At 39.8% G+C, this 23,180-nt stretch overlaps 3 protein-coding genes across 3 annotated transcripts in view; 2 read left to right on the top strand and 1 right to left on the bottom strand.

Annotated features, from left to right (window-relative positions):
* Positions 1–326: 326 nt before the first annotated feature.
* Positions 327–4,243, top strand: hspa5 (heat shock protein 5). Its single transcript, XM_054612278.1, has 9 exons — positions 327–466; positions 992–1,130; positions 1,268–1,499; positions 1,613–1,750; positions 1,844–1,956; positions 2,064–2,454; positions 2,645–2,882; positions 2,976–3,143; positions 3,235–4,243. Exons 2-9 carry the CDS (start codon positions 1,015–1,017, stop codon positions 3,801–3,803), a joined length of 1,965 nt encoding a protein of 654 aa, XP_054468253.1. The 5' UTR covers positions 327–466; positions 992–1,014; the 3' UTR covers positions 3,804–4,243.
* An 84-nt stretch (positions 4,244–4,327) lies between these two features.
* rabepk (Rab9 effector protein with kelch motifs) lies at positions 4,328–7,729 on the bottom strand. The gene is made up of 7 exons (XM_054612279.1): positions 7,292–7,729; positions 7,053–7,207; positions 6,457–6,612; positions 6,100–6,264; positions 5,166–5,315; positions 4,845–4,994; positions 4,328–4,702 (listed from the first exon to the last, which is right to left on the bottom strand). Exons 1-7 carry the CDS (start codon positions 7,342–7,344, stop codon positions 4,476–4,478), a joined length of 1,056 nt encoding a protein of 351 aa, XP_054468254.1. The 5' UTR covers positions 7,345–7,729; the 3' UTR covers positions 4,328–4,475.
* Positions 7,730–17,282: 9,553 nt separating this feature from the next.
* Positions 17,283–23,180, top strand: part of LOC129102801 (regulator of G-protein signaling 3-like) — a 44,445-nt gene continuing 38,547 nt past the window's right edge. The window contains exons 1-2 of the mRNA XM_054613071.1: positions 17,283–17,415; positions 21,809–21,859. Coding sequence (XP_054469046.1) covers positions 17,283–17,415; positions 21,809–21,859 — 184 coding nt within the window. The remainder of the gene's footprint in view (positions 17,416–21,808; positions 21,860–23,180) is intronic.

The raw sequence follows: 23,180 nt of genomic DNA, 5'->3' as shown, positions 1-23,180 counted from the left end.
TCATGTCAGTCCAACACATGTGAGGGCCATTTTTAAAAAAAGAAGCAGCACTAACTTCAAATGCATTAAATTGTGTAATTGCACTCCTTCCTCAGTCGCTAGAGTGGCGTGTCATTTCCCCCAACTGCGTTCATGAGTACGCTCGACAGACAGCCAATAAGCATCGGCACGCTAAGCAGAGGTCGTGACGTCGCCGCAGACCCGATGTGTGCCAATCAGCGGCCGACAGCGTGCCGGAAGGAACCAATCAGCGCGTTCCAACGAGCCGCTGCTCAGCCAATCGCGGAGCTCCACGACGGGGAAGAAGTGACGGCTTATATATGGAGAGAGCACTGTTCATTCAACATCACTTCACCGACGCAAGAAAGTAGAATAGACGGGAAAAGAGAGATACAGTTTGCTATAACAAGCGACCATTAGAGGCTACGTCAAGGCCGTTAATTCACTGACAAACACTGCGATTAAGGTATGTATGCACATTGTTTTCAATCTTGACGTAGTATTTGGTACTTTCTCCAACGTTGAATAATGAAGAAGCCAGCTAAGCTAAAGAGTATTCACCCTGAATGTACTATCATTGTTTTTAATCAGATGGGCAGTCACAGCTGTTGTAATCAACTATGTAAAAAATCAAATGTTCATTATGGCACACACTGCTCCCTCGCATGGCTGCTGTGCACGCTAACGTGGTTAGCTGGCTACCGGCAGATGGAGGGGGGGAAAAAAACCCATGTTAGTCAGTGCTGTTAACATTAGGAGGAGGCCCTGGTGCTCCTCCCAGTTTACCCATAGTCTTTCAATCCCAGTTCTTTCTATTGGGGATTGGTAACTGTCCCAGTAACTGTTTAATGACACCCAGAGCTACAATTAGCTGGTAGCTTCCAGCATTTAGGAGGCGGAGAGCCTACGTCATGAACGTAAAGCCACGTTTTTTTTTTTTTTTTTTTTTTAATTGTAATTTTAACTGTGTTTCTCCTCCTTTTTGTTGTAGATCTGCGTACAAAACAAGCAACGATGAAGCTTATATGGGTTGTAATGCTGGTGGCCGGCACCGTGTATGCCGATGACGACGACAAGAAGGAGAGTGTGGGGACTGTGGTTGGAATCGACCTGGGGACCACCTACTCATGGTAAGAAACAAAAGTGACACCTGTCTTGATTGTTTTTTGAAGACTATGTAATGATGCAACTTGAAAATGAAATATATTCAGAAATTGTTGCCTTTTTATAAGTAATAATTAATAATTTCTAAAATGTTTTCCTGCAGTGTTGGAGTGTTCAAGAATGGCCGTGTGGAGATCATCGCCAATGACCAGGGTAATCGTATCACCCCATCATATGTGGCCTTCACCAGCGAGGGTGAGCGTCTGATTGGTGACGCTGCCAAGAACCAGCTGACCTCTAACCCCGAGAACACCGTCTTTGATGCCAAGAGATTGATTGGCCGTGTTTGGGGTGACTCTGCTGTGCAGCAGGACGTCAAGTACTTCCCCTTCAAGGTACCTTTTTACTCTTTGACACAAGGAAGTTACAGTTGTAGGGTCTAATGGTCATTGGGCCACGATGGAGCAACATACTTGGTTCATTAACATTGATGCATGTCCCTCTTCAGGTGACTGAGAAGAAGAGCAAGCCCCATATTCAGGTTGACATTGGTGGTGGCCAGATGAAGACATTTGCTCCAGAGGAGATCTCTGCCATGGTGCTGACTAAGATGAAGGAGACTGCTGAGGCTTATCTGGGCAAGAAGGTACAAACAACATGAAATAATATACATCAAAGGATAAAACACTCCTAAATAGAAAATGTATATTTGAATCTAATGTTCTCATATTTTCTTCAGGTCACACATGCTGTTGTCACTGTCCCTGCCTACTTCAATGATGCTCAGCGCCAGGCCACTAAGGATGCTGGAACCATCGCCGGTCTGAATGTTATTAGAATCATCAATGAGCCGTAAGTGTCTGATAAAAATAATTAATTAATCTGTTGTCCATTTGAAATTGTGAAATATTTCCCTCCCTTTCTCTATCATAATATATTCTCACAACTATCTTTTTTAGAACTGCCGCTGCCATTGCTTATGGTCTGGACAAGAGAGATGGCGAGAAGAACATTCTAGTGTTCGATCTGGGTGGTGGCACCTTCGACGTCTCCCTTCTGACCATTGACAATGGTGTGTTTGAAGTCGTGGCCACCAACGGCGACACTCATCTGGGAGGTGAAGACTTCGACCAGCGCGTCATGGAGCACTTCATCAAGCTGTACAAGAAGAAGACCGGCAAAGATGTGCGCAAGGACAACCGTGCTGTGCAGAAGCTGCGTCGTGAGGTTGAGAAGGCAAAGAGGGGGCTGTCTGCTCAGCACCAGGCCCGCATTGAGATCGAGTCCTTCTTTGAGGGAGAAGACTTCTCTGAGACCCTGACCCGTGCCAAGTTTGAAGAGCTCAACATGGTACGTTACACAACCTGTTAAGTTTTTAAAAAACAATGACTATATATACTACATATATATGCTGCAATCCTGCAAATTTCCCCGCTGCGGGACTAATAAAGGATTATTTTATCTTATCTTATCTTACATACCTATTTTATGATAACATTGTTTGACAAGCCTTTTAACCTTGTCTTTTTTTCTTTTCCAGGATCTGTTCCGTTCCACCATGAAGCCTGTACAGAAGGTGCTGGAAGACTCTGACCTGAAGAAACCCGACATTGATGAGATTGTCCTGGTTGGAGGCTCCACCCGTATCCCCAAAATCCAACAGCTGGTGAAGGAGTTCTTCAATGGCAAAGAGCCCTCCAGGGGCATCAACCCCGATGAGGCTGTGGCATACGGAGCTGCTGTGCAGGCTGGAGTGCTTTCTGGAGAGGAGGACACCGGTAAGTCATCTTCTTTAAACGCTGTAGTATCCGTTTGACACAACTGAGCTGGCAAACTTAGACTTGTTTACTAAACATCTTCCTCCCTTGCAGGTGATCTGGTTCTTCTGGATGTGTGCCCGCTGACCCTTGGTATTGAGACCGTCGGAGGAGTTATGACCAAGCTGATCCCCAGGAACACTGTTGTGCCCACAAAGAAATCCCAGATCTTCTCTACAGCCTCTGATAACCAGCCTACTGTCACCATTAAAGTTTATGAAGGTAAGATTTGGACAGAGTAAATTACAAAAATCTGTATTTATCATTAATAATGAACATATTGCAACGTCTTAATTATTGATTGTCTTCATAGGTGAACGTCCCTTGACCAAAGACAACCATCTGCTGGGCACCTTCGACCTGACTGGCATCCCTCCTGCCCCTCGTGGCGTGCCACAGATTGAGGTCACCTTCGAGATCGATGTCAACGGTATCCTGCGCGTCACCGCTGAGGACAAAGGCACGGGCAACAAGAACAAGATCACAATCACAAACGACCAGAACCGTCTGACGCCAGAGGACATCGAGCGCATGGTGAGCGACGCCGAGCGCTTCGCCGACGAGGACAAGAAGCTGAAGGAGAGGATCGACTCCCGCAACGAGTTGGAGAGCTACGCCTACTCACTGAAGAACCAGATCGGCGACAAGGAGAAGCTCGGCGGCAAGCTGTCGGATGAGGACAAGGAAACCATCGAGAAGGCAGTGGAGGAGAAGATCGAGTGGATGGAGTCACACCAGGAAGCTGAGCTGGAAGACTTCCAGGCCAAGAAGAAGGAGCTGGAGGAGGTGGTGCAACCCATCATCAGCAAGCTCTACGGTAGTGCGGGCGCACCTCCACCTGAGGGCGCTGAAAGCGAGCAGGAGGGGAAGGATGAGTTGTAGGCGGATTCCAAGTCAACTCTTCTGTCGCCCCTTGCCTCTCTGTTAGTTGCATCTAGATGTATATATTGGACTGATGGGACTCAAATAGTGAGAGGAATGGCTAGGAAGGGGTGGCGATAACAAGCAACCATACTGAATCTTGTGAAAAGACTTTAAAAATAAGTTCGGTGTGTGTGAGAGGTGTTCTCTTCGCTGGAAGGTGGAGATATTCGTCAGCCTGGATACGAGGCTTGCTGCTGCTGTTCTCAGGCAGTCCTGATTGGGGTTCTGTAGTAGGGGAGGGATTTAGAGGGAGGGGACAGGTATTTGTGGGTCCATTGAGTGAAATGTCTGGGATCAAGAGCCCATTATGTTCACAGGCAATGCTAAAAGTTATTTATTGAATCTGGTCATTGTACTTCTGGAAAGACATTGAAATAAATGTTTGATACAAAATGCTACTTGGTTTGTTCTTGTTGCAATTATTTACAACACTGCCCAACACTGAAACATAATAACCAATGGTTCAAATGATGAATATTTCACACCCAGATTTATGCTTCAGAACCTTTTATGCTAAACAATGTTCATTTCAGTCTTCACAGTACAAGCTTTACATGTTTTTAATAAAACAATATGCAATTACTAAGTAGTCCTTGACAAACATTTTATTACAACTTGGATAAATGAACATTATGTTATAACAGTCACAATGCAGTCGTTATGAATGACACCCTGGGTGTCCATTCCTCCAAATACAAAGGCCAGATGTATTGTTTTTGAGGCTGCTTGGCTGTTGGCTTGCTCCTCCTCTCCATTGCTCTCACCACACACCGTCCAGGGCAATACACACATGGAGTGGTCTAGGCGGTTGGGTGGCATATCTCCTTCAAACTTCATGAGGACCCATCTACTTTTTTCTGCAAGCAGCAAGTAGAACATTTAAGTATGTTATACAAGTTTTTCATGAAATTCTGCCATGTAGCATTCATAGATTAATTCATAATACATTTTTTGTATGACAGAATGAAGTCAAAATATGATGTGACATAAATGATGTACCGGTGTTGAATCTGTACATGGAGTTGCCGGCTCCATCAGCAGTCATCCCCCCAAATATGTAGATGTTCTTGCCCAGCACCACAGCTGAGTGGGATGCTACTCCTGGTGGGATGTCTCCTCTGGCCTGCACCTTCTCCCACTTCATGCTCCCTTTAAACAGTACACACATTTTTATTTTCTTAAATAAACCAAAACAAGGTTCCCATTCACAAGTTCTGAGGGTCTTCATTTTCATCCTGTATGATCATCTGAGATAAATGCAGCTGGCAAATAGATCAAACTTTGATCCTCACATTATGATTCAGGAGAGTTCAGGCTTACCTGTGTCAAGAGAGTACATATCGTTGTGGAATTTGTCTCCTGCCATGCCTCCATGAATGTAGATCTTTGAACCAACTGCAGCGACAACGTGGCCATGTCTGGCTGGCAGGTTTCTGCCTTGTGTTTCTGGTTGGGACCAGGTGGAAGACACTGGGAACACCAAGAGATTTAAGCTTTAACACATTTGAGGCAGAATAAGATAGTCACAACTACGATGAGTGGATTATGTATTCATATTGGTGTGAATGTGACAGTGAAATTCTATCTCATACACAGTACAACTGTGTTTATAATATGGAGTCAAGTAGCATCAGACAGTAAAGCTTACAATCACTACTTTCATGACAGTTTGACTTGTCATTACAGGAAATATTGCAATCAAAAATAGTTGTAATATTTCCCCCAAATATGATCACAATTGGGCTGGATGGCTTCAGCGTGGCAAGAGTATTAAAAACATTTCACACCCACGCAGGTGTTTTCCATTGTTCTTCTTGATTAGACCTCTGCTCAGGTTGAAGTTGAAAGCAGTTATGCAGGGAATGACAGGAGGTCACCAAACATTATTTATTAATGAAAATGTTAAATGTATGAGTTGGCCCGTCATACCAGGTTCAACAGAGGGAAGAGGGGAGATGTTAATTAGGCACAGTCACAGTGTACCAATACCCACTCAGTCCTGAGAAGGGATCTAATCAACCCAAAATAAGTGTAAACACATCCACTCATGTACCTCTTTGAAAAAGCACTCAGCAAAAATAATTATGACTGTGCTGTATATCCAGGATCATTCAGTGAAAAATAATTTAGCCCTAAAGTGCTGTGGGGAAAAATGTCTCAATATTGTTGGTTGTAATACAAGATACGTCGTAAAAAGATTTACTGGGTTTGTGAGATACAATTATTTAAAGCAGGTGGTTTATTAAACACAGACCTGTATCAAAGATATGAAGTTTGGGGTCTGAGACGGGTGAAGCTCCTGCTTCCCCACCAGAACAGACATACAGTCTGTCCCCTTGGCACGCTGAGTTGGTGTGGTATGTCCTTGGACCAGGGGGTTTGCCATTGACCACTACATTCTTCCAGCGAGACCCACTCTCTGCACACACATGTAAAGAGTAGATTATACTCAGTTGACAGAAATCTATGGTCACATACTACTCAAACAATCTGTCAAAAAACATTTGTTACAACACAGTGAAAACTACAACAGCATCGCGACTATCTGCGAAAATCACTTGTGATAAACTACTAATGAAGATTACAGATTACCAGGTACATTTTTATTTACCTGTTAGCTGTATATTCTGGATACAATTGCGGTTGCCACTCTGCTGTGCCCCTCCAAACACCCACAGGCTCTGAGGGCAGCTCTCTGGCACAAAGCTGCAGTGTTCATACCGCGACTCCAAACCCTCCCACTCTGGGATGTCCCATTCATGATTATCTGTTGGAGTCACAAAGGACAAAACTGCAATAGGGAACACAATAATTACCCTGCAAAGTATATAACAAATGATGGCCGTGTTTACCAATAGCTGTGACAAGTGACACTGTGCACATTGCACAATCAAATCATTTTTGTTCAAATTATCTTCATAATCTTAATCTGCATATTCCATAATGGTTAAACATAAACTGTAATTAAAATATTCAGCACCAAAGCACTAAACATTTTCACAACCAACTGTGTTTCGAACAAGTCTTCAAACAGCTAAAGGAACCCACAAAAGCCCAAACGTGGGTAAAATTAATCTACAAATGAATACAAACTAGTTCTAAAAATATACATCTTCTTGTAGATTTTTGCTGAAGCGCTTGTAAATCACTTGTAAATCCCTGTTATGGAAGATGTCATATCCCTGGACAGATTCCATCCTTTTTTACCTAGATTTATGATGTGCGAATGTGAGAAACTGCCGTTGGGGTTGGCTCCCCCAACAATAAAGATTCTTGCTTTTCCTTCATCTCTAGGAGGAATAAACGTGCAGGTGTGACCCACACTGACACCTGGAGCAGCCCCCCTGGGTATCAAAGAATACCTGTTGACAACAAAACAATTTCATCAGGGTTAAATGTTAGCCAGTTAAATCACAGGTGCAAATAAATGATCTGAATTGACTTACCATATTCCTTCTTTGGGTTTATCTAGAGGTTCAAGTACTGGGAGAAACTCCATGGCTGTCAGGGATATGAGTTAACCTGGTGTTATTGTTTTTTCATACTTCTCTGGTCAGGGATCGATTAGTTTCATTCTAAGTGGGGGATCCAGTGTGATAACAAATAGCAGGTACACTACTAGCTTTGGTCAACATTATTGTTTATTTTACCCATTATGAGTGTTATTTATAGTATGTAACACGTCTCTGTAAGCTGGTTGTATCCACAGACGCTCTTACGTAAAATCTAGCTCACGTTACAATCAAACCAACCAAACTATTCAGGTGTTTTATACTTCCTCTTGTAAACAACTGTGGACTAATGGCTTATAAAACACAGCCGTGAGTATTATATGTGAAATATAGCTCAATTGTGAGCACACTGATCGCCAGCAAGACGCTAACCTGCTAACTCAAAAGAGCACGTAAAGAACTTCCTTCCCACTGGCTTGTTCTTCCGGGTTGAAAGACACAGCACAGCTCTACGTTGGAAACAGTACGCAAATGTTACGTTGGCAACGCCACATTTCCGAACGTAGTTGTCATGGTGGCCTGTGGCGCATGCGCAATTCACTTGTCCTGTCCATCCCACTCCTCTATGGAGCAACGAGTTACCACAACGTTACTTTTTTTTTATTTTTTTTTTTTTTATTATGCCTAAAACATGAATGTGAATTCGTTGCAGGGGTTGAGCAAATAGTACTTCTCCGGTTTAAACTCTCAAAAAAGTGTCCGCAGTTTCCGTTTGACCCAAAATGTCTCCCACGTCAAGTGAAGGAAGGCTTTGAGTGACAGCTGCACGTTTTTCAATGTTAATTGGAGTCACAAAGCTAACTTGAGCCAATTATCCTTTTTTCAATTAAATACAAGCCTGTGTTTAAAAAAAAGTCCCAGTAGAACAGTTGACAAGCAATTATGGCTATTTTTTTCATGATACCAATAACTCTTAAACTGTAAATACAATTGACCTATTCTAATAATAATAATACATTTTATTTATAGAGCGCTTTTCAGAGTACTCAAAGACGCTTTACAGACATCTAAAATCAGCATTAAAAGCTACACACTAAAAACTTAAAACTTAAAACACACAGCATTAGTCAGACATTAAAAGCAGTTTTGAAGAGGTGAGTTTTGATTTCTGACTTGCTGCACTGGGTGAATCTTTTTAAAGGCGTTGAGCCAAACAAAGATGGCGGCAGAAAGTGACACATCTGCCTAAACTTAAAGGACAAGCCTTTCTAAATTATTCTACTTTCAAACTATTCCATTAGTTCATATTTTAGACAAGCTAAGATAACATACAAACTATTTATTTTTGCAACATTTGCATTGCACAATAAAACAAACTGCTTAAGCCCACATCAATTTTTGAGTACATGTTCAAACAAACAAATACACAAAAGGACTGCAGTTCAGTTACAGAGAGGGGAGTTGCAACCTCCTGTGGTTATCAACATTTTAAATAAGTCAACATTCAAAATATTTCTACAGTTGTTACTAATAGTTAATGTATTTTCTTTTTCTCCCCATGTGTAGCCACCATCAGGAGGTAAACTTCCCTAAGGAGCTGCAGATTGATCATTTAAGGTAAATTGTTCTGACAAGATACAGTTGTAAAAATGCATTTCTTAATATGTCCAGTAGAAGGTGCCATTGTCTTTTTTTGTTAAAACTTTAAATGATATACTAAATGTAGCTTAAGAGCTCAGAGTGTTACTGTTATTAACCTCAATGTTGCGGTAGGCTATGTCTGGTGTATTTGTGTCTTAATGTAATATATTGACTTGTGGGAAAAGATAAAATATTCCTTTTAACTAAGTGATCTGACTGAACAGTCTAAAAAAGGAACACAAAACACAACACAAATGCTGTTCAACACATGTATTTATTTTGTATATGATTGGTTTTACTGTGAGGATCTGCTCTTCTATTAGGATATATATTAAAATGGTATTTTCTAAAATGCATTTAATTTGGCTTCAACAAGGTTTCTTTCCATTACTGCCTAAAAAGATTTATATTGTGGTAGGAAAAGAGCGCTACAATGAGTGATGTACCCAGAAATGGGACGATAAAGATTTAATCTCAATATACATTGACAAAGTCACATACTGATATAAATTCAAAGGATCCTGCACAGTCAGCGGTATTGCAGATATTGTGGGAGCAGAGTGAACAAATCTGGATCAGTTCAGTCCTCTGTAGACACTATGTCACCTCCTTAGCAAATCACTGAAATAATGGGGAAAATGATGAGTGAATGTGATTGATGATGTTAATATTTGCCCATTAGATCAGGGCTGCAGTTTAGTAATGTTTCTGTATTTCTTGTTACCTGTGACTATACAGACATGTAATGTGTTGAGGAGCTGATGTCAACATTAACTGAATTCAAAGATGAGACTGTTGATTCTTTTGCTTTTGGGGTAACATCACTTAGATAACAGGAATTAACAAATAAGATGTCAATCTCTTTTGCAAACTTGGTAGGTCTGCAACTAATGATTATTTATTTATTTTGATTCATCATTTAGTCTATTAAATGTCCAAAAAGAGTAAAAAGGGCATGTCATGCCCAAAGTGATGCCTTCAGATTGCTTGTTTTTTTCCGGTGAACAGTCCAAACTTTACAAATCTATGATTTACATTGACATTCAATAGAAAAAATGTTCTCAAAAATATTTGAGAAGTGAATGTTTGCCATTTCTGTGTGATAACTTCAACAATTAATTAATTATCAACATTTTGTTGTTGATCAACTACTCTAGTAATTAACAAAACATTTCAGCTGAAAAAATTTCTTCACACCACTTACCAAATATTTACTGACGTGCTTTAGTTGAATATCCTCTTCATCCCTTTGGACCAGTGTAGGATTTAGGGGGATTAATTGACAGAAATGGAAAATACATGCCACTGAATCCCACACACTGGACCTTTTATTGCCTCTCAATACTTCTGTCTGTTTAAATTTGTTTGATCTGTAACTTTATTGCCTTCACTTTTAGTTCTAGCACAATTAAGTATTTGTTCTGTATCTAGTCTGCCACTGCCTCACATCCTGATCTTGTTTGATGGTTACTAGTTGTATATTTAATAGACTTTCATAGTGTGTCACTCATGTAATGTATTAAGCAGCCATGTGCTCCAGTCTACCACCAGGTGCTCAGCTGTCCCCGGTGGCAATATGGACATCTTTGCACACAGCAGCGATGTCCATCTGTCCATATGTGTCTCTCCTCCTTCCACAATCCCCCCCCCAGTCAAAACTGCACAGTCAACCCAATTTTTTGACGCAAATTGAAAACTCATCTCTTTGAGGAACTTGTCCCGCTCTCTTATATTTATCTCCACTATCTTAATTAAGTCTCCCTCGCCTCTACCTTCCTCTTCCAGTTGCACAAACTGTATGTTTTACCTTCAATTACTTATCATGCCTGAACTTATAATTAAAATAATAACTTTTATGTATATAGCATCTTTTTAAAAACGGAGTTTACAAAGTGCTTTGACAGACAAAGCAGCAAAAGCAAGGCAATAAAACAGAAAGCTCAACAGTGAGGCCCAACATAACAAGACAAACTAAGAAAGAGTTAAACCCTGATAAAACAGCACTATAGATAAAACAATAAAACCAATCGATACAATAAAAACTAAGAAAGAAAATGACATAAAATAGTTTAATAAAATATTAATATCCATAATAAAATAACGCACTAAAGCAACAACATCACATTAATGCCAGTCTGTAAAAATGGGTTTTAAGAAGTGACTCTAAAGAGATGACTAATTCTGCCTATAGGAATATTTGCTATTTATATCTTTGTGACTGTGGCTTTGACCAACAACTTGCTTGTGATATTGGCCTTCAAAGGGGTCAAATCTGTCCATCCAACAAAAAATATTTGGCTTCTTGTTTTGTGTTAATATATTTTTATTAAATCAACTATAACTATAAGGCTCCTGTAAATCCCAATAAATATGACCTTGTACTATCTTATTATTAGTGCCCCATGTGTGTTTCATTTTGCACTGGGCTGTTTGAACCGTACAGGATGAATAAACATTTTGTGTGTGGATAAATCTCAAGGCTATTGTCTAGTGCAGTAAACTACATTTATTCACTTGTATGAGTAATTATTTGCCAAAATGAGTCTTAACATGAGCTCCTGTAACTCTATTTAGTCCAAACTTACTGAGAGAAAAAAAATGACATCTGATCTTACAAAAATGGTTTTATAAATCAAATTATATTTTCATAAGAAATAAACAAACAAAACATATACGGGTGTGCATTTCCACTATCCTTGAAGAAAGTAAGCTCTTCCAATGCTGAACAAGCTCTTTTGAGCTGGGTGAAGGAAAGATCGTTGAAAACATTGGGGAATTATCTATTGGAAAAGATTTGTTTGACCTCGGTTTGTTTTGATGGACTGGTATTGGAAACATGACGAGTTGGACAGACCTTGCATTTTCTAGTATTTTTTCATTTTGATGTCTTAAATGTCTTAAAAAGTGTGTGTACTTTGTATCTCTGTGGGGGACTGACATATGGAAGTCCAGTTCTGTCTCCTAACACAGACTATGCCCATGCCAAAGCAGCATTATCTGACCAGTTTCCCCTTCGGGGAAGCAGAGTATGAGTTTCAGGCAAGTCCTTTGTTTTCCCTTCAGTGCAACTGATAAGGACCAAATGAATCAGGGGCTTTTTGTGGAGGGACAGAATGAAAGGAAAAAGGATAAGGATTATGACTTTAAATCCTGAGGAGGGGGACAAGAGGCAGGAGTAAGAGATAACTGTAGATATATGTCAGCCCAAAATAGGTTCCCTTAAAGCATGTTATTTTTGTGAGGATCCTGTGTGTAAAATACTATATTTGGATACTGTGTGTGTTGAGCAGTACATAATTCAGCAAGCAGATTTTTCTCCCTTAAATGAAGCTTGATTTGTGTGCCTCCTTGGTGGGTGGGCAGTTTGTTAATCAGGATTAGCAGAGAAGTTCATCTCTGGGTTAGTGGCACACTACAACTGGGCAAGATGTCAACATAATGTGCTGGAGTTATCGCTGTTGTGTAACATTTCACCTAGAGGTGTGTTAAATCATGCTGTAAAGTAATCTGGATTATAACCTCACAAACACATCCCTGCTTGGTTCTTTCTAGATTATACAGTACACAGATGGTTTTATTGTTTGCTCTGGAGACAGCTGTAAGCAGCTTTATTAAAGTAGTTTGATTCTTATTGTTTTAAATCACATGCCTTTAAAAAATATTTTTGAACTAAATATAAGTATCTTTTATGTTTCATAAATTAATATATTATACATTCATTTTATTTAATGTTGAACGTTAATTTTCCTCGGAAACTGAGCAGATATTGTTAAGTTCACCTTGGCCTTTCACATGTTATTAATACACTTGTCTGTGAACATTTGTCAAATGACTGCAAATCCATCTGACAGCTGCCAAGTACAGTTGTAAACAGTACAGTGAATGTAGCTATATTGCCTTTGCTCGACAACAAATGGTGCTAAACCAACCAGCCCATAGAAAACCAGCAAACTGCTCTATTATGATAGACAGCAGTCATTTCTGTAACAATATTGTTTGACCTCAAATTCAAAGCCATCTGTCACCAGTAGATGGCTCATTAGTAACAATAAACAACAAACGGTTTAAATAGAATTAATCAAAATAATCATGTGCTACTGTAGATTAATAAATATAGATTGTTTGTGCATATGCACATTTTGTGAAATTATGTATCATGAAATAAAAATGTTCCCATATCCATTTTGTAGACTGAAATGGTGAATTCAAGGAATTATTGTGATCTTTATCTGACTAATGTCCAGTTGTGTTTTCCAGGATTTGAGGACAATTGGGGCTTAGCCCGGATCTCTGTAGGGGGGTCTGGGGGGATCCTCTCACGGGACATTTTTTTGATAATCAAACTCTATTTCAAAACTTTTTTACATTTACGCACATGAACAAATGAAGCGTGCACTGTTAACCTCTCCATCATCTGCACTTTTTTACTCTTTCCATCATCTGCTGTCTGTCTGGCTGCGTCTTTCCTTTTCAACTGTGACTTTAAGAGTCAAAAGTTTCATCTGTAGTCAAGTGAGTCGTACACAATTTGATTTTGGAGCCACGCTGTAATGTAAAGTAATGGTATTAACTTTTTTTTTTTATAAAATCAAGCGACACCTCCAATCACACTGAAGAGAAATGTAGCCTACTTCATATTATAAATCATACTACATAGCCTACCCTTCCTTCTCTACAAAATATATATTTTTTTCTTCCATTTCTTCTCTACTCTTCCCGATGTGAGTCACTAAGTGCTGATGACTGTCAGACCCCCCCGGGGAAAAACACACATTTTGTTTAGAGACCAGCATTTACTTTGACAGTCTCACTAACACTATTACGCATTCACCCATATTACTTTTCATCTTAGTCTTCACAGGTTATATTTGAAATTATATTTGAAGTCTGTAATTGTCAGCTATAGTAACAGGTCACATCCTGCCGCTGGCTGAAGTATTGTAACTGTGAAAAAAACTAAGATATAGCAGTTTCTCAACATTTACAACATGTTTTGAATTATTTTCTATCCCTCTGATTGTCTTGAACTGCACACACACACACACACACACACACACACACACACACACACACACACACACACACACACACACACACACACACACACACACACACACACACACACACACACACACACACACACAAACAAACATGCATCAAGTTTCGTTTCTTTTCTCTTCAGTTGCTGAAACCGTCTCGTCTAGTGGCAGCTAACATGCTCCCTCCAGGATGACCTGTCTCAGAGTTTACCTGCGGAAGCCTCCTGCCAGCTTACCCGAGACATCGTCCTTCCTCCTCAGTACCCATGGTGAGGTTTATTCCTGTTAATTTCTTTTTTTTATATAATAGATCCGTAGTTTTGGATTCTAGTATGTGATATTTAAGCGTTTTTTGGCATGAATCCATAACGGCATGAACCCCAAAAAGTACAAAAGAGTGTCTGTTCGTCTAAATCCATCTTAGTGACAGTAAAGGAATGTATCCAAGTTATATAAAGGATTGTATCACAACGGTCTGCCTGCACAGACACTCGATCCTGCAGTGTGTCTAACATGAGAAGCATATTACTCGCAGCAACAAGTGGCCTCAGATGTAGCAACAAGTCCTTTGGTCCCCTCACCTATCTGATGACAACCTGAATCATTTATAGAGGTTGTTAGCCAGACTGGAGGAGGTTGCACCTGCACTGTTTATTTTAAGACTAAAGCCATAATCATCCATCATCAAGTATTTAGCTCTTCTACACAAATGAATATGTAAAAACGTATTACAGGGAATGTGAGTGCAGGTGCATTGCTTTTGCATTTATTTGCCTGGGATGCATGTGTGACTGTGTCAGGGAATAGGTCTGAGGGACACTTCTCACTGTGGCTGACTTTGAAGGCCTGTTTGTTGGATTCATTTCCACACAGCTTTGCTTTAAAACATCAGAGGAAGCATTGCTTTAATGTGCAAGAGAATAGCTGATATTTCAAATGAATGGAGAATAATAGGTTATGTCTATTTTTAGTTTACTAATGGAGATGCACCCTAGAGCCGGGCTTGCCTTTTGGAAGCACTGGCCCAGAGAAGGAACCCATACACCACATATTGTGCTTCAACGTTTATTGAGCATCAACAGCTTTCTCTCTCACCTTCAAAAGCCTCTTTTGCAAGTTCTCCCATTTTGCTGCCGGGGCCTCTCAACATATCCCTTTACATTGTTAAAGTAAAAAACAAGGCTTTATAGAGGAACCTAGTGCAGCCCAGGACGTCTGGGGAGCATTTTTGCTGCTTTGGCGACAACCAGGTCTTACCCATGTGGCACACATTAGCCTTTGCTTGGACACCCGTCTTCCCTCTCATATTGGCACCACATTTGGTCATTAGCCTGACCTCTGCAGTCTTCAAAAGAGATCACAAGGTTTCCTCTGTGGACCACCATTTTCACAAGCCTCACACCGTTGCATTCCATCTAAAACGTTAAAAGTAATGCCTTGATTTCTGATATGTGTCGTCATCATGTTATGCCTGATCCCCACCACTTGGGGACTCACAGAGTTCATTCTGATAGCCTGCCCTTTCGGAAATGGGTCAACCTTTGCCAAAAGCTAGAATCCTTCCAGAAAGCCTCTATTGTTTGGTAGAGTGTGTCTGAGGTCACCCTCAGGGAAAGATTTTTTCGCTGCCAAAGACCCAACCTGGTCAGGACCTAATGTTTTCACTTCCCCTTGGCCATTTAGTTCTTATCTACAGTTTTCCCTTCTACAAATTGAACCTTCAGTTTCTTTCAATGATATGGTTTAAAGTGTGTTGTCAATTGTTGACATGTTTAGATTATTTGACAACAGGTTTTTTTATATTTTTTTTAATACATATGTTGTAGCAGAAGACATCACTGATGTATTGTACATTTACAGGTGGTTGCAACTTCTGCCACACTTTAACAACCATGAATCTAGTCACTTAAGACCGCTCTGCAACACAAACAACAAACCAATCAACAAAACAGAAAAACAAAATAGTTTACAGACACACATGCACACACTGAAGCTAGTAACAACTAGGACACAAAGGTTTTTTTGCTGCCTGATAGTAACAGAAATTAGCCCAATTTGCTGCTAGGAAAGTTAGAGTAACATGACAGCTTTTGATGTGTAACTACTGACAGGAGTGGTTCGAGTTAAGTTTCTTCTTTTGTGTCTTTTGCTACTTTTTGTTTGACAGTCACACCCACACTATAGAGTTGATTATTGCACCAGTGAACTGAGTTTGAGGCAATGCCTGAGTCAGACAGAGACAATAGATGAAGGGTTGAGGGGGGAAAAGAGAGGAATGAGAAATAAGACACTGGAGAATAAATGGATAAACACTTGGCGGACTTAATAAATAGTAATAAGAACAAAGTAAATTAAATAATAGCAATGAAGTTTGCTTTAAAGGGATATAAATCAGAGACCAACCTCATTTACCATAGTTTATTCTTACTCTTCTTCTAGTCTGTATTTATGAGGACCAGATCACAAATATGTAACGAAGACTAGAGATGCTTCTAGAGGAAACGACATGAGAGAGATGGTAAATCTGGCCTCTTTAAATGTTACCAAAAGAGCAAAGATGATTTGGTTATAATGTGTCAAACATAGTGCGGATCCCAAAACCTGTTCTCCATTTCATATCTCCAGACTGAACAATGTTTTTCTAAATTCAATTTAATGGATTGAAATAATAAAAAAAAGGCTGATTGGCAAGTTTGCAAATCTAGTTGAGTGACAACAAACAAACAATTGGACACTGTTTAATTAAACAATTAAGGGTTTGTGAATCTCCAAGATGTTTCTTTAAATTATTATTATTTGTCAGTGATGGATGTTCTTTGACAATCACAAGAAAAAATATTTTGGAGGATGTTTAGTCATTCTCAGTACCTCCTTTGTAATAGATGACTTACTGTTTGGTTTGTCTTACCACTTTATTTTTCCACAAGTTATCTATTCCCAAGAACTACTACTCAACTATTCTTCTTATTGACTTAACTAACCCTACTGTTGCTGTGTATAAACACTATCAGCAATTTACCAACAAAAAGAATATTGTGTCATTTTTTAATGTCTTTTTCGTTTACCTTATACGTATTTTCAAGCCATATTCTTTGCTGCGCATGGAGCAAATGTCTCTCTTCCCATTGAATGGATAAGTCTGCCAAAGATTGTGTGTAATTGATGAAAGTTTCTTGATTAAAGTGCACAGTGCATTTCAGATTATGAAATGTTAAACACAGGCCCAAGGCCTTTTAGAAATATGAAATGTGGAGTCTTCCAGATCCTGAATTCACCCAGACCTTTCACTTTGAAGCCATCAAACGATGCTCTACTGTTTTGTCTATCAAGGCATATGGGCATCTGACATAAAGGTGTCTCATGGCTTCGATGTGGACACAATTCATTTGATCTACTCCTCCGATTTAGGTAATGCAGACCTCGATCTCATGGAGGAAGGTGAGTGTTGGGAAGTTATATAACTAGCCCATTAAAAGAAATCCAGCGAGGGGAAACGAGAGGACACCTTATATGTCTCTCATCTAATCTGCTCTCTGTTCCCCCTTTGGATCAAATGGGATGAACTGGCGCTCGCCCCAAATGAAAAACTTTGAATCCTACACACAGCAGTTTCCCAACTGTCCTAAATTGCTCCAGTTCTCACAGAAAATGTTACTGAACACGGATTAACTCAGGCCTCCTTTAGTGCTCCTTTCTGCTGATAATGGCTACTTTAGCTGTCACATAAAGACCAACAGTGTCCTCTGGTTTGGCCTTATTGGATGGTGGTGGGCCACAGGGGTTTCAAATGTAAATGTGACAAAGAAGCAGGAAAGCCTATTAAAGCAGAAAGAGAGGGAGAAGGAGGTACAGGATAACCAACACACACACACACACACACACACACACACACACACACACACACACACACACACACACACACACACACACACACACACACACACACACACACACACACACACACACACACACACACACACACACACACACACACACACACACACACACACAGAAAACACAACCTTCAATGGCCTTTACGCCCCTTCTTTGGTGATTAAATTGATGTTTTATTTTGCAATTCTATTCAGTACTTCTTAGAAATATGAAAGACTATTCGTTCCTTTCTTAAATTGTGGCTTTGTGTCAGAAAACATGCAAGGACACCTTAAGAAAGAAGAGGACATGACCTTTTTAGTTTAAGCCTCGGGTTGTTATCAGCATCATCACTGAAGCCTCAGAGGTTCAAGGCAGTGCAGCATCGTCTTGAGTGACAGAATGACAGACAGAGTCCCTGTTGCAATAACAAAATAGGACATTTCAGACAGATTGCGGCAAAATAGATGCTGCTGTTTTTTATGTCTGGCCATAGCACACACACATTTTTGTATTCCCTTTTGCAGTGCAAAGGGAGCCAAAACATACAGTTTTATGTTGTTTGTCTTTGCTGGTCCATCACACATAACTCAGTACTTTGGTCACAGGTTGGGGATGTTATATATACAAAAAATGAATGATAGATAAGTGCTGACTTGGCCGTACCAATGTCCTGTTACTGGACAGGCAACAGCCTTTTATGTGTAATTGAGCACTTGAACAAGGGCAGAAACAGCCAGGTAGAAGTCAGATGGGGAATGACTCACCCTGTCAACATCAATGTTAGTGTCTTGCATACTTTATTAGGGGCTCTAGGCTTTTTTAATACATATATATATATATATATTAAACTTTCTCTCTATATCCTACTAATGCAAAATGCCGTACAGTATTTGCCAGCTTGTAGTATGTGTGTTTTTTCTCCCAAATACAATTTCAAAAATGTCTCACGCTTTATGAAATGCGTAGTTGGCAGTCTGTTAGTTGCGGCAGTGTTTAATGGCAGTGGATTTCATTCTCAATGAAATTAAGTTTGAAGTCAACAGATTTCTTTGAAAAACAAGATCCAAAACTAAATATTAGAGGAAAGTTGCTCATGCCTAAAAAGAAGGAACCACAAACAAGTACTACTTGATGATGGTGGAGGATAATAACATGTTGGACATGAAACATGAAATGTCTGCGCTCTTTTAAAGATACTTATTTGAAGAATTAGTTCTGTTTTTTTACCTAAGCAAGAGTCTGCCAACTCATTTCAAAGAAAGTTATCTTATATTTTGCAGCTTTGCTTCACATTAAATGCAAACACTCGAAAAATAGTCTCTTTTTCCTTTGTAGTGAGAGTAAAACATATTTTCTTATACATAATAGTTTAATTCATCCTTTTTAATTTTTTTTTGGTTTCCTGTTCTAGTTTTTTGCCTTTCCAGAGTGCTCATTACTTTTATTGTTGAGGAGACTCGTTATTTTTTTTTTACTACTGCCATAAAACGTAACATTCAAGACATTTTATTATGCTGCATTATTTTAATTATAGACTCTCTTATAGGCTTTCGCTCTCTAAAGGTTGCAAGGCTGGCATCCCCCTAAAACCAAAGACTTGTTTCTTCTTGACCTTCCTTCCCCTGGACTAGCCAGGCATTTTAAATTCATTCCTGCTCTAAATTTTGCCGTGCAACACATCACATCTGCTGCAACACAGCACATCTGCTGCATGGCATCTCTGCCACATTCAGTGCGTTAATTCAGTACATTTCTGGAGAGACAAAGCGATGGTTGGATGGTGGACTTTTGCTTACGATCCTTAATAGATTGAAAGCATTATACAAGTCAAGTCAATATTATTAATATAGTCCAAAATCACAATTCACAAATGTGGCCTCAGAGGGCAAACTCATCAGTCTTCTGGATTCTTACAACTCCAGGAATATTCAATATCTTTTTAATATCTTGTGGCTGCTGAACTTTACTCCTTGATGGAAATGTCTCTGATTAGAGTAGATTGGGTAGTCACGCATAAATGCTAGTGATTTATTCAGCGGTAGAGCATTTCAGAGCACTGTGCACACTAGCCTTACATCCATACTGTTCGTGTGCTGGAGTATATATGCATGTGATTGTGTTTTCAGTTTTGCATTTCATAACCCACACTGCGGTCTACTCTGCCATGCCCCATTATTTCACTCCTACACTCACATTATGTTTTTCTTTCTTTTAGTCAGCTGATGTAACAGATAAGGCTAATGTATTCACCTATTGGAGCAGTGTATTGACTGTACGTTCAGCGTTTCACCTGCAGTGTTTTAAGAATGAAGGAAATGCCATTATAGGATCAATAAAACCCCACTGTTGCTGCTTGTTAACTGCAAACATGAATACCCTTTAAACATTTGAACAACGTTGTAAGCATGTTGTGTACACTTACACAAGATGAACTTCCCAGCAGTGCAGGAAGAAAAAGCAAAAAGGATTTGACTAAATTTGTCCCTACAGTTTAGTCCTGTCAAATAGCACTTTGCTGCTTTTAAACCATGTAATACTAAAGGTAAAAGGAATAGTCTCTATATTACTGCACTGTTATTCTGTTGGCGTTGAAGAGCAGCAGTAGTGTTTATGAAAATAAAAAAAAGCTATTTCCAAAATGCAAAACCAGAAATAGAAATAACTCTAATTTATGAAACTTTGTCAGTTCACCACCTTGTTTAATTATGGATTACAAATGATCCGATCAGCTTTTACTGATCAATCTTAAGTGCAAAATGCACTTAATGTTAGAATTGTGTGTTATCTTCCGACAGCCTTAGACTTGCAGTAGTGAGTATTCACTTGCATTGTCTTAGTAGCTGTCCTGAAACTGTTTTGAGAGTCTACATTTACCGTCATCCATTTGTTTTGGCTTCTAACTGCAGTTTGATACAGAATGTGTTTGATATTTTTTTTTAAGACTGCATCATAAATACCTTAAGGTTCAGAGGTACCAGGAAAATATCTCAAACAGTGTTCTCACTTTGTTCTTCTATGCTGGCCAGCGGTACAAAACCATGCCAAGTTCAGTGTGGGAACGACAAACATCCCTTGTACCCAAGCTCTGAGGTGCCAGCAGCGTTATCACACAACGAGGCTCCCACATTTTAGCTTTAGACTGCGCTCTTATGGGCAGGATTAATTTAGAATAGCACAAAGCCAATGTTAGCAGTGGCCATGTCAACATGGCTAACCTGTCTCCTAGAGCCATTAGCAGCGCTAAGGAGACTCACAGGAGAGGAGAGAAAGAGAGAAACAGGCAGACAGACTGTGAGTGAGGGAGAGAAAAAGTGACAGATGATAGACAGTGGACAAAGACACACACACACACACACACACACACACACACACACACACACACACACACACACACACACACACTTTGAAAGCTGTTTGCTCGTCCTTCCTCTGCTGCCAGTTCTCTTATATTGTCAAGTTCAACATCATGTAAGGATCCCTCTGGTATTTTGTTGTTTAGATTCTTGAAAGTTAATCAAAATGTAGTAAGGATCATTTTAAAGCTGATTTTACACTAATGGACTCGTATTAAATCGGATAAAGGTAACGTTTGACATTTTCCTGTCAAATATGAAGCTACAGCCAGGAGATGGTTAGCTTAGCTTAGCATAATGACTGGAAGCAGAGGGAAACGGCTAACCTGGCTGGTTGTACAGGGTCTTTGTGCTGGACTATTTCTTGTCCAGGTGCAATGACTACCTGGACTTGTGTCTTCCCTGTGACGTTGCCAGGCAACCAGCAGAGACTCCAGGTAGTTATTACAGCCAAGAAATAGCCCAGCACAAAACCAACTGTAAAATCAGTCTTTGTGCTAAACTAAGATAATCCCTTTGGAGCAATTCTTTCATGTAAACCATTACGTTCAACATAGATACCTGTCACCCCGTCATAACCTTCCTTTTCTCTTCATCAATAGGCCAGCTGAAGCTGTCAATCATCCAGGAGCATGAAGTACTTGTTGTTAGCGGTAAGTTCTTTTAGAGGCTGTTCATAAAGAGAGACAATGCTGCGGAGACACATTTTGTACCCTGTTCATTTTAAAGCAGAAAACAGTCTGTTCCTGCTGGTGCAACTTCATTTGTATAGCACATATGATTTGCAACATATGATTTAAAATATTGAATGGCACAGTGCAGATCACCTGTCAAATCACAACAGCCAACCATTAATGAGAACAGGAAAAGTGGTTAATTTTGGTCTCCCAGCAACCAAAGCCATACACGCTCCTACTTTTGTTCGTGATTCTCCATCTCCTCTCCCAGGTCTTTTGTGCCCCTGTCATTTGTCTGAGTGAAGGGCCATTTACTCATCAGATGCTAAAATTGACTTTTTTTTCCAGATTACACAACTCAGTATAACAACATCACAAACTATTTCCTCAAAAAATGACATTATGAAATATTTTTTTTCAGGGACAGTGGATGCTGTTTTCGTATATACATAAAATATTAGTATGTAAAACCAATTAACTATTTATGATTCATCCATGTTTTATCACCATAGATAATGCTTTATCATAGACTTGGAGTCAAAAGTGCACTTGAAGCTTTGTATGTGTATTGCATTTAGTTTCTGCAATTGTACATTTGTGTTATTAAAGAGTCTGAGGTCATCACAAATAGGGATTATATCTCTATAGTTTGGTCTCATCTTGAATTATCCTGAGAACAAAACATTGGACTTCCTATATCCTCATGTCTCTTTGTTCATGTGGGTTTGAGCCCCATGTGGAAGCTTGCAAATCCCTGTCATGTATTCTCATTTTCCCAAAGTAAACACTAGAAAGATGGAATCTCATTCGCTGCTGTGCTTTGGCACAAGATAAATTGCCCACAATAAAATGGCTTTGCTGGCAGTGACAAAGGCAGAGACAAAAATGCATCAAATGTTGACTTACTTACACAAACTTGAGCAGCTATTTCTATAAAGCATGGTGATTTCCCTTTTGGGTTCTCAGTCATTGAAAATACCTAATGGCTTCTTACAATAAATTCCACTGCTTGTTATTTCAGCAGTCAGACATCCTCTTATTCTTCCTGCGTATACCTCAATCTAGAGACAAAACTAAGGGTGAGTTCATGTGAATCAGTCAAGCTGTCACATTCTGCCTCTCTGTCCCTCCCTGCGGACACACACTACCTTAAACCCATCCACTGTCGTTCTCCTTCTGTCCACCTGATGACTTTTTCTCCTGTCTCAGTCACTTAACTCACACATCCAGCCACCCCCTTCTGGCCTGCAATAACCCCTTTCCCCTCCAGTCCCAGTCACCTGACCTTCTCACCTGT

Source organism: Anoplopoma fimbria, chromosome 14 (genome assembly GCF_027596085.1).
Source record: "Anoplopoma fimbria isolate UVic2021 breed Golden Eagle Sablefish chromosome 14, Afim_UVic_2022, whole genome shotgun sequence".
In the NCBI taxonomy this organism is placed as follows: Eukaryota; Metazoa; Chordata; class Actinopteri; order Perciformes; family Anoplopomatidae; genus Anoplopoma; species Anoplopoma fimbria.
This window is presented reverse-complemented; position numbering and strand designations above follow the sequence as displayed.

What these genes read in the sequence shown, in the direction of transcription:
- hspa5 (XM_054612278.1), top strand. Translation starts at nt 1,015, where the DNA reads ATGAAGCTTATATGGGTTGTAATGCTGGTGGCCGGCACCGTGTATGCC. An exon ending in CTGGGGACCACCTACTCATG is followed by an intron (nt 1,131 to 1,267) that starts GTAAGAAACAAA and finishes GTTTTCCTGCAG; the next exon opens with TGTTGGAGTGTTCAAGAATG. An exon ending in CACCATTAAAGTTTATGAAG is followed by an intron (nt 3,144 to 3,234) that starts GTAAGATTTGGA and finishes TTGTCTTCATAG; the next exon opens with GTGAACGTCCCTTGACCAAA.
- rabepk (XM_054612279.1), bottom strand. Translation starts at nt 7,344, where the DNA reads ATGGAGTTTCTCCCAGTACTTGAACCTCTAGATAAACCCAAAGAAGGA. An exon ending in CCAGAATATACAGCTAACAG is followed by an intron (nt 6,265 to 6,456) that starts GTAAATAAAAAT and finishes ATGTGTGTGCAG; the next exon opens with AGAGTGGGTCTCGCTGGAAG. An exon ending in CATGTACAGATTCAACACCG is followed by an intron (nt 4,703 to 4,844) that starts GTACATCATTTA and finishes TGCTGCTTGCAG; the next exon opens with AAAAAAGTAGATGGGTCCTC.